Source organism: Polyergus mexicanus, unplaced genomic scaffold (genome assembly GCF_030449975.1).
Source record: "Polyergus mexicanus isolate NDT 795.1 unplaced genomic scaffold, iyPolMexi1.0 SCAF_12, whole genome shotgun sequence".
In the NCBI taxonomy this organism is placed as follows: Eukaryota; Metazoa; Arthropoda; class Insecta; order Hymenoptera; family Formicidae; genus Polyergus; species Polyergus mexicanus.
Genome location: NW_027223332.1, coordinates 8774383 through 8786467, shown reverse-complemented (window position 1 = coordinate 8786467; position 12085 = coordinate 8774383). Strand labels below are relative to the sequence as shown.

Below are 12085 nucleotides of genomic sequence, written 5' to 3'. Positions count from 1 at the left end.
AAATCGCAAAAGTAAGAACGTATTTTCACTCACAGCAATATGTTATAATATAATATATTTTTTAAATATTTATTAATACAGTTCAACAAAATCTTAAGGCATTTTTTTTTGCTTCATCTTCCAAGATTGTGCGCAGCTCTATAATTATTAACGATAATCACAATCGGAATGTATAATACTATTGTTTAGCACGTAATTTTGTACACAATTAGTTTTTTTTCTACGTTATTGGAAAGCAAGAAATATGTTATTAAATAAAAATCATAATTATAAATACCGCGCATCTATAAAATTGTTTAAAAATCTTTTTATATAAATTTGTTCTAAGAATATATAGCATCCGTATTCTCCTGCAGTTGAATGTAGTTTTGAACAAACGGCATACGGTACACGCGCAAAGAGGCAATAGACCCGACACACGCTCCAATCCAATAAACTATTATATGCTCCGTAGACGTGGTTCCCAGACAACCGTATTTTAGAGAAGTCGCCAAAACGGGATTGAAGTAACCACCGGTATAATTGAAAGCTGAAATACATATCATATGCATCGAAAAAATTATAAAGATAAATCGACATTTTTATATCGTGTGACGTATTGATTCGCCCACCTGCAACCACCAAAGCTGTCCCCACGAAAGCGTCAATGGCCGTATTAAACCTCGAATTCAAATCGCCTAATACACGGGATACCACTCTACATATACATGTTGCAATACATTCCACAAATGCTCCAATTATAGCAGACACCTAAAAATCACGTTACATTTTCATCAATTTAATAATAAAATTATTCTAAGCTATAAAAGCATACATTACATATTATGTAACAATATATAACATACCACCCGTATAAATTATAATATAAATATGTATATATATATATATATAATGTGTGTAAAAATAAATTTATAATATTTGAAAGTATAATTTGTGTGAGATAAGAATGTCACATAAAAGCTATTTCATTTAATGAGATAGCACATTTATATGCAAATTAAATACTACTGTGAGATCAAACTCGATTGCTCTTGCCTGTAAATCAGTAGTGCAATCCTCATAGGCCCTGTTCTTGTGCGTAGAAACAAGTTGAAGCGCCCACAATATTTGAATATATTTGAATATGATGAGACCGCCGGCCAATTGTGCACATATCGACAGAAAAGCGACACCCAAGGGTTTTTTACCTACAACTACATCCTCCATATATGTATAAGGACACGCTGAAGCCTCATCCCAGTTCATTGACCACCAAATTGTTAGTAAGAATAGATAAAGCGCGTACATCCATACTCCCCAATTGTCCGCAACTGTTTAGTTTTAGAGAAAAGTTTAACATTTTCGAAGGAGAATGAGGCACTTAAATAAGATAAATTATTAGTGCGATGTATAATAAAATAGAAAATTTTAATGTGAAAAAATTTAATCATACATTTAAAAATAGATACAAAAAATGGATAACTATACTAACAATAATATATAATAATATACAACGTAAAGATAAATATATAAAATAATAATTGCAATCTAAGTAATGCTCAATTTTCATTTTTAAATACGCTAGTTTATCGTCTATCAAAAATTAATCCTATAATGCCGCAATGGCTTTATAATGATATAAAGATAATAATTATTGTAGATTCATACGCACAAACTTACTTATAATGAGTTCGAAACATGCTCCACAAAGTTCAGCCGCAGCTATAAATTCTAGGGCCAGAATCCTCGTGAGAGGATAAGAATTAAGATAGAATAATGCATAGAGTCTTAGCCAATATGCTATCCAAATCGTAACTCCAATGTATGCTGTAGATACTATCAAGTCTATTGATCCAGGCATTATCCTATTAAAGTACGTGACGTTTAAATAAGTGCGGCATTATAAAAACGTACGAGCACAATAAAGCACATCCGATATAACTCTATATGCATTAAAGATTTATAGTTTGCATTTAATATAGTGTTATGTAATTAAATATCATAGAAAAAAAAATTGATATTTTTCTCTATTCTCATATTATAAATTATCGAAACAAATTAATGAACATAACGTTGTTATTAATAATTATCGAATATATCTCATACATAGTTATGTGTATTAAATAATAAAAGAGCACGAGAGACAAACACACAAGCGTATTATATAATTAATTTCTATCAATTCTACAGATTATTCTTTTCTAACTTAATAATTGGCATGATGAATTGAGAATGTAAAAACTTACGAAGTTAGTTCACTAAATATCACGCTGGCTATTTTTTTATTTCAACTTCTATTATTTCGGTTTTCATAAATACTTCACGCAAGAAATATTCATATTGAGTGTAGATTCCACGTAGCGGCTATTTAAAACTACGAGTGCCGAATATATCTACATAGGTATGTCGCGCGGCTTTAAATATAATATAGCCTTCGCTGAAATTGTTTCAAAGCGTAGTAGTATCGTCCAACAATAAATTGCTGCTATTGGTCCGATGTGATTCAAAATAATCGGCTCTCAAAAAAATATACCGGAAAAATAAAATTATATTCATTACAAAATATATTACAATCACAAATTTAATTTGAGAAGACGCACTTTTATATCTCCCCGAATACAAAATCTATCAAAATTCTCATAGAAAACTGGGTGGCGCAATGCATCAATGACATCGTAGATGCTGCAGAACGACGCTTTGTTAAAACTTGATACATTTTGCTTTATTATTAAAATAAAAAAACATCTTATATATCTAATAAACCGATATTAAATATAAACCATTACAAAGTATATGTAAATAAGATCAATCACATAAAGGAACGCCAGATGTACAATCTGAAATCAAATCTGTAGTTTTATTCGATATAAAGAAATTAACTACATATTTTATTATATAAGTTGAAATAAATGATTTCATGTATTTCGTGAATGTTGATTAACATTAATCTTATCACTGTAGAAAAAAAAAACATTTATTTACAGGAATTGTAAATCTCCCCTTTGTGTTTTTTAGCAGGAGAGTCGTCTTGATTCTGTGTTCTTGATACTAGCCTAGGAATTCGTTTAGCTTTTAAATAGGACATCGTTTCACTCGATGATCTAAAAATCAATAAAATGTTTGATATATTAAAATATGGCTGTTGTTATACTTAATATACGAAAAAATTTTAATAAAAAAATTTGCATATAGTTTCTTATATAGAATTGTATCACTTTGATATGTACGGAAATACGTTTCGGGAAAAAGCGTTTCCAGAGAACTTGTCCATGGAGAATTGCAGTGAATGGGAAGTCGAATCAGGAAAACGGTTCATACGGTTGTGTATGTGTCGTATTTTGGTAGTGCGGAAAATAATTTTTTATCAATTACAAAACTATAAAAGATGTACTGTGTTATACCTCGTAGTTTTTTGTTCAGTCACATTCATTTCTGTTGTATTACTCTCAGAATTAGAACTTAGAGGATAAGGAATGATCTGATAAGTTCTACTACTAACGAATTCATTAGAGGATTCAGTATTTTCTCCGATAAACGAGACAATACGTGTTTCTGTATCTATATTTGTAGGCTTTTTCTTATTCTCCACCTCCGGTTTCGTAGGTTTTATGTCTGTCTGAGTTTCACTCTTGGGTTTCAATTTGCCATCTTGCGTGGGGAAATTCACAGTAGGCAAACTGATAGTTTTATCCCCTTTGGTATTGTTCATCAATTTAATTAGTAATTTTGATAATTCCTCTCTTTTTCTTGTCACAATAATTTCCTCAAACCACGATTTCAAAGTTTTAATTGGTAAAGTATAATCTTTAATCGGATCCTAAAAAGGGAAACAAAGAGCTCATAATTGTATTCATATTTTACATGTAATGTACGTATTCTTACCTTAAAAAAACTTTCCACATACTGTAATACATATAATCCACAATCAGTAAAATTTGATTGCTGGGGTACTTTCGGACACGCTCCCTTAATAGTATCTTTCGAGAATGTCTTTTCTACGCCAAGTTTAGCAAAATATTCGCAACTCAGATAATCTCTTAATGTAGCGACTACTCGTGCTCTACTGGCGCCAGCAAGCGAATCAAATATCAATATGCAAGGACTGTAAACAAAATTATTCAAATATTCAATTTATGATAAATTGCATGGATTGTATACTGTCTATGTATATGTGTGCATGTACCTACATTTTGACAGTTTCTTTTTGCTGCTCAATTTTAATGTGAAATTGGATTTTATCTTCTTCTGGTTGTTCCGCCTCGTCCTGTGTAAGCAAAATATATTATGGTACGATCAACTCTGTTTCAAAGTAAGGAAAATTATCATTAATAAAATTTATTTTACCTCTTCATCGCTGTCCATTTCCATCTCCTCATCGTCACCTTCAGCTTCGTCTCTCTCAGATCCATCATCTTGTTGATCTATCGTTATGGTTGTAGGTACAGGGGTGATAGTTGTAGAGCCAATTGTAACAGCTTTTGTTTTCATTTCTTTCAGCCTTTTACTTTTTCTCATAGTCTTATGAATATCATTTTCGTTTGTATTCATAGCACATGTAGAAACTTTTCCAACCAGTCCAGGAAAACAAATAATAGCCAAGAACCAGTGTGCACTACAAACAATTTATAAAAACAATTTTATTATATTATTATTACATTGTTATTATATAAAAATATATATGCTAAAATGTATTTACTTATCGAAAATCTAGGAATACTTACTGTTCGTTAATAGGAATTATGATAAAATCCTTTTCAAATATATTAACATTCTTTGTCCATTTCTGTACTCTTGCATGTCGTTTGGCGGCAGGCGTCATTGGCACAATGTTTTCGGCAGCTTGAGCATGTGGGCTGGTCAAGCGTTTATAAAAGTACGAACTGAACACATGAGTCCTATGTTGATCAGATTCTGATAATATCTCTAAGGTTAGATACTTTAAATAAAAATCTATAATCACGTCATTTAAAAACTGATCTTCCGCAAGGCATAAGTAATCTTCAGTATTGATGGCTATTCCCCCTTTTGCAGGAGGTGGTGGATATACAGTTATTCTGTAAAAAAAAAAAAAAAAAACAATTTCTGAATTTAGCTGTACAGAAAGGAAAGAATACCAGAGATTATGTAGATAAAATTACAAAATATATTTTATTTATACATTTGCGCATATAAAATATTAAATTATTAAAAAATAAAGTCAATAGTTAAATCAAAATCTTACGTTTGAATGCTATCACTGACACTGACAATATTTGGTACTAAGCTTTGACTCTGTTTTCGTATAATAGTATTAGATGGTTGTTGATTCTGTAAAGATTAAGTAAATATATAAGAATATATATGTATGTATACATATTATTACATATATATAACAAACTAATTTAATCAAATACATACATCCCTGGGCGATGCTCGTAAAAGTATATCATTCGCTTCTTTAGGATTCAATTCGTCTATTTTATTTCCATGTGAAAACAAACTCGTTAATTTGGGTCTCGAATCGTCTGGTAATTTGTCTGACAATAATGTAATTCGTCTATGTGTATGATCTAAAAAGTAATAAGGTAAAAAAATATGTTAACTATTTTCGTTAAGAATCTTATATTTTTCTGTATAATACATATGTAGTGCCAAAAATTACGAAAATTAAATAAATTGTTAAAAATAATTATTTGACAGAAACAGAGAATATTCCTGTGTTATGTAAATACCTTTTCCAGCAGGATCGTAATATGGTCCTTTTGGATCTTGCATTCCTAGTAATTCACGTATCATGGCGGCTGCACTTGTAGATGTATAAAAGAATAATACCGGCATTGTTTTCCCAAAATGGATCAATAGCTTAACTATATCTTTATATTTCACATCCAGAGTAACAAAACTTGTAGCTATAAAATATTGGAATATTTTAAAATAAATGTCTTTATAAGATGTCTTTTCGTAATAAGTAAAATAAACTTACCATCTTCTAACAAAGGTACACTAAATCTTACACCACTATGGGAAATCACTACGTTTTCCCGAGGAATATATTTATAAGAACCTATTCTGACTGTTCGACATTCTATAGCAATCTGTGGTAATTGTTCATTATCTAAGAAGCTCTGATTATCACAAATTCCTAAAATTTTACATTACTGTTGTTATACCTGTATCTTTATGGAATCAATCAATATTTTAATTGTTCAATTATTTATACTTTTTTAATAAAACATTTACCTTTACTGCTTGCTTCATTATTCGCCAGATAATCATTATATGAATTAAAAATAGAAGTGTTCGTAATTACTGGTTCTTTTTCCAGAATGGTGTCCATATCTTCATTAAAAGTGTTACTTGCGTTGGTTAATGGTGCATTATCATTAACACTTTCAATCTTTTTAATCCTACCTTCCTCTTCTTCATCGGACGATATTGTCAAACATTCTAAAAATTAATAATTAACATAAATATTAATAATTAAAATAAACATTAAGGTTATACATATATTTTGTACATTAAATACATTCTCGTACCTGGCTCTTTATGAATAGGCTTTGGTTTAGTTCTACTTTTTCCTCTGAGTCGTTTGGTTACAGGACCATCTTGATCTATTTTCTCTGTTTTTATGGGATTTCGTTCATTATTTTTCTTATAGAACATCTGTAAAGAGATACAATTGTAATATATAATTACAAATGACATGAAAAATATTGATGAAAGAAATTATATACAGAAATAAAAATTTATGATATATTAAGGTGATTGTTGTAAACTGCTGTCAATATGACCTGTAATGATATGGCAATAATACAGAATGTTTTAATTCTACAACTAACTCTTCTTTCTAAATCTCATGAAACATTTCTTAATGACATATGCTGAAATAAGAGCGGTTACATCTTGTTACATCAAGAAATGTTAATACACAAATCTCTTAAATAATCTAAATTTGTTAATCATTGATCAGTCACACAATCGATCATTGTAACAGATAAACATTGCATTAATAAGTATAATATCGGTCTTCTGGCACCGCAGTCATTATCCTTACATCGACAGACATCCCAGTCTCCTTCCTTTTTGCTATAGGTATTGACTTGACTTCCTCAGTTAATTTTGTATTACATCGTTCACATCGGTTGAAGTGGAGTGAACTGTAGCCGCAGTGTGGACAGAGAGCAAACATCCCTTTGACCAAAATAGGCTCCTAGTAATAACACGGTATACTTCGTACTTGTAGCATACGTTGTTTTGAATAATATACTAGGGAGATGTATTCCCTTAATTTATTATAAAATCTTTATCAATTGCAGCAATGTGACATTATTACATTTGTATTGTATGATTATTATTAGCTACATTATATACTATCTATTCCACTTCGTATTTAAAAAAAATATTATATATATATATATATAATGTAATATATCTTTTTATATATCATTCATACAAATATCAACTAAACAAATATTATATTAATATCTATTATCATTATAATATTGAAGTAAAGGAATTGGCATAATGTATAAAAAATATTACCATAAATATAAATCATAACATAAATTATATTTTTCTATAAATTAATGATAAAAATCAGCCCATGATGCAAATATCATTGAGTATTGGTTTTCATGCAGTTCAATATTTAAGGCTCCTATGTCCTCACTGCAGCCATGTTGAATTATGATGTCAAGAGCGAGAAATATAAGTTTTATGCTTGCAAAGTAGATTAAAATTTTTGAATGCGACCATTCATGTTCGATAATATGGATTATTAAAATATATCGAAAACTTTCTATTTTTGATTCGTGAATTAATAAAGGTATAAATTTTGGTCAATCATCATAATAAGTTTTCAGTGAAAATAAACCTTATGATAGTTGACTAAGATTTATAACTATTTATTTATTCACGAAATAAAAAAGTTTTCGACATATTTTACTAATCCATATTATCGAACACGAATGATCGCATTCAAAAAATTTATTTATTTTGATGTATTTCACAGAAAAAAACTTATATAATAATTTGTTCTTTGTAGCTGTACTTGTTGCACTTTAAGTCTTTCCTCTTTTTCTCTTCAACTTCTAAATATATATCTATCTCGTTTTTAATAAAGATGGAGAGAGAATTCTGTCATTCTAAATATATTTACATATAAAAATAGAACTAAAAAAATCAATAATATAATTTTCATGCCAATATCCTTTTTTCTTCTAGTTTCTTTATAATAAATTGGCGATCTTACCTCAGCTGATAAAGAAGCATTACTGTTTTCATCCGATGTACTAAAAACATTATCATTTTAGCATTTTAGTAACAGAACATAAAAATATCAATATATAAAGCAATTAAGATATCGTACTTGGTATTTTGTGATAAACTTTCAGTGGTTGTAGTGGAGCTTACAACTTCCTGAATAGTATTACAATCACTATGATCATTGCTATCAGATATAAGTGATCCTTCTTCTACTATGTAATTTATGCCCAGTGTGGGATCATCTACTAAGGAAACTGCTATTTTACCAGAGAATGTAATGTTTATCTAAAAAAATTTTTCATATAATATATGAGATAATCATAAACAGATTCATTATTACTTAATCACACATTGATAACTTCAAAACCCATATACACATATACATATACACAAACCCATATACATATACGCAAACCCATATACATATACACTAACTCAAATACATATAATATGCGATTGAAAAAACGAAAGAAAGAGAGAGAGAAAGAGAGAAAGAAAGAGAGAGAGAGAGAGAGAGAGAAAGAAAAAAAGCATTTAAACAAATAAAAGAAATTATCTTGTGATCTCCGTTTTTTCCTTCAAACTACATAGCAATATATCAATCATTCTGTACTATTTTTCAAATGTACATATCTTCAACATTATACAGACATACCTGACCCAAGACTGCACGTACCTGGTCCAATAGGTCGTGTACAGTGCAGTCCTCTTTCGGTATCTCAAATGTGATTAATCTCTGTTCTCCGGTACCTAATATTACTAACATTTTTGCTTCATTTCCTTTAATTTGATGTTGAACTATAGCAGTTGATGGATCATTAATAATCTTTTGAAGATAAGCGACGCTCTCATTTAAATTCTCGTGTTCCGATTGTGGCGAAGACTGTTGCATTGCATGTATCTTCTCCTGCACGCATTCCAGAGGATCGACTTCCATACTAGTACTACTAACGTGCATATTATGTTCAGCTGAGGAGGGAGGCGACGTACTGGATGATTTTTGTTGCATTTGTTGCTTTTGCGAAGAGTTTGAAACTTGCTGCATTCTTTGTTGTACAGAATTTGTGGTTGTCAAACGACGTGTAGGATTATTCGACGGGCATTGAACTAGATGCTGCGCAGTGTTAGGATGTTGTCGTTGTGCATTATTTTGTTGAAACCTTAATTTCTCAGCATGCTGTCGCTGTTGTAATTGCATATGCTTGATTTTAGTTTGCTTGATTTGTTCATTCAAATTCTCCATATCCGGAGGTTGCACCCTTGACGGCGTTTTAGAGATTTCAGGAGGAACTACGGCTACAGGCCGTTGATGCGACATATTCGGATTAGAAGCACGAATTGGCTTTACAGTTACAGTCTGACCCAGTGAATTAACAGCTTTGTTGCAGACGGACATTGCAGATTTAGGATTTCCTACCACAGTAGAATTTTGCATTCGATTTTCCATTGTAATTCTTGCATTTACTCTATCTGGAGTTTGAAATGCCGCACCCGCCTGTACGTTATTTGACAACTGTTGATTTTTATTCTGATAAGATTTAACTAGTTTTTTTTCTGTTTGTCCGGAACTTAACGATCCAGAATTTATATAGAGAGGTGGCTAAAAGTTATTAGATGATAAGCATGAAAAAATAAATTAAAGTTTTATCTAAAAATTACTTCAATACATGAACTCACTGGTGAAGCAATGTTATTTTGTACGTTATTTCTAGTTATAACGGCAGTTAAATTTTTTTCTTGCAACAATGTTTGTTTTGTCGTTGTAGCATTTTGCATTTTTACCCATTGTGCTTGTCCTTCATTTTTACATTCTGCCTTAGTACCTGGAAAACAAGATTTATATCCATAATATAGGTGAAACAAAATATCAAAGAATTGTTGTAGAAGTAACTAATTGTTATTTATACAATATACTAAGATATAACAAAAGGTAGCTTTGCAGATTTAATTTTTTATAAAATAGATTATAGTACAAATGCTGATATTTACCTGTATTACCTGCAATGCTCACAATATTTTCATTAACAACATGTGCATTTACAGTATTAGATTTTAATATGGTCTGTGTTGTAGCAATATCATTTGTTTTGATTATAAAAACATTTTGTCTGAAAAAAAATAATAAACTTTATATATTTTAAATATATGTATATAAAACTGTTTCATACACACACACACATACGTATCATAATCTTATTTTAACTAAACATGCAAAATATTAATATGTTAAATATATTAAATATATGTATATGTTAAAGAATATATTAATATAAAAAAATGTTTTTAATAAAATAGTACATAATAGAATATTATTTTATTAAAATGAATGTTATTTTTTTTATTTGAATACTATTTATAATAAATGATTAGATGAAGATAATGAAAAGAGAAGGCGGAAGGAGCGTGCATTGAAATAAAAGATGTTTAAAAACTTTATTACTATTTGAATGTAAGACATAATTTTATATTATATTATATTTTTATATTATTTATATAAATATTTGATAAAAATTGATATATAAATTACATTTGATAAAAAAATCTCTTTCAGTTTAGAAAAAGATTAGATATGTTTCTATCATTTTTGTATATAATTTAAATTACCATTACTTTAACATTGTTAGTATTAATCTTTTCAGGCATATAGTTTTTATATTATAGTGATTTCATAAAGTTGATAAAACAATAAATGTTCACAAATTAATAGTCAAAATAGCAATTTATAATACACATGGTAAAATTGAAAACTTATAATACAATTAAAGTATGTATTGATGCAAAAGATTGCTCATATAGGCCACACATATTAAAAAAATAAATTAAAACTACGCGCATAATATATTATTCCAGTATCATTTATAGATACATATTAAATTTCCATATACATTATATTTGATTAAATTTGATATTCGTTTCTTTAAATTTTTTAACAATATATTATATTGATACACACACATACAGGCACACATACATCTATAATAAATATATTAATAGACAGACTCTTACAATGACAATTTGGTAATATTTTCTTTGAGGCACACGCGTACGAAAGGCTTTAAAATCTTTTTACATAAATTCTATATTATTCTTTTTTTTTAACAAAAACAAAATATTTGTAATCAAACCTTATTAAAAATTCGACAATTGACAAACAGTGCAAAAGTGTAAGTATAAAATTTCAAACTTTAAACGAATACAATTTTAAATAAATCTAATTTATTAATTTTTACTATGTTTATAATAAAAAATTTAAAAAAAGATGCTTATAACCAGAATTTTTTAATAAACACTATAACGCATTGTGTTATCCTATAAATATATCAATACATTTCTATATTATTATAAAATAATTAATATGTATTAATATATATTTTAACATATATTTTGCAAATATGATATATATATAACATATGAAATACATAGAAGACAATGCAATAGAAGACTACTTTAAGAAATATCTATTATATCAATGTCTCTTCCGTGTTATGCCTGATATGTGTTAATTCTGATATATAAGTCACTTTTACATATTGAATAATATTAATATATGCAAAATATTATTCAAATCATAATTGTGTTCTTTATATATGTTCATAAAATTGTATATTTTAGGAACAAAAACAACGTGTTTGAATGAAAATGTATGGCCCATTGTATAATAAAATTATAAGATACATATTTTTATAAATTGAAATATTTATAATTTTAGAATCATTTTTTTTTTTTTTTTTTTTTTTTATTTCTCACAACCAGTAACGCATATCAAGATCCCAAATTTATTTCCTCTGAGAGAAGCACTATACTCTCTTAAAATGATAAATTTAATTAAATTCTCGAGTACTCTGCGTTGATACCACTGCTT

The 12085-nt window shown here is 28.6% G+C and overlaps 2 protein-coding genes across 3 annotated transcripts; both read right to left on the bottom strand.

The window, feature by feature from the left end:
* Positions 1-65: 65 nt before the first annotated feature.
* On the bottom strand, positions 66-2314 carry Aqp (aquaporin). 2 transcript variants are annotated; one of them, XM_070304902.1, is made up of 5 exons: positions 2226-2314; positions 1660-1844; positions 1036-1310; positions 612-750; positions 66-529 (listed from the first exon to the last, which is right to left on the bottom strand). In XM_070304902.1, exons 2-5 carry the CDS (start codon positions 1838-1840, stop codon positions 324-326), a joined length of 801 nt encoding a protein of 266 aa, XP_070161003.1. In that variant the 5' UTR covers positions 1841-1844; positions 2226-2314; the 3' UTR covers positions 66-323. The 2 variants fall into 2 exon arrangements, with proteins under 2 accessions (XP_070161003.1, XP_070161004.1); XM_070304903.1 differs by lacking the exon at positions 2226-2314 and having other exon boundaries at positions 1660-1940.
* Positions 2315-2697: 383 nt separating this feature from the next.
* On the bottom strand, positions 2698-10841 carry LOC138938399 (sentrin-specific protease 6-like). Its single transcript, XM_070305313.1, has 20 exons — positions 10834-10841; positions 10213-10331; positions 9901-10046; positions 8879-9823; positions 8327-8508; positions 8210-8249; positions 7013-7168; positions 6495-6621; positions 6199-6405; positions 5942-6100; positions 5691-5867; positions 5377-5528; positions 5201-5286; positions 4701-5033; positions 4324-4591; positions 4167-4243; positions 3862-4081; positions 3381-3796; positions 2962-3080; positions 2698-2816 (listed from the first exon to the last, which is right to left on the bottom strand). The coding sequence occupies exons 1-20, from the start codon at positions 10839-10841 to the stop codon at positions 2785-2787; spliced, it is 3969 nt and encodes a 1322-aa protein (XP_070161414.1). The 3' UTR covers positions 2698-2784.
* Positions 10842-12085: the final 1244 nt, after the last annotated feature.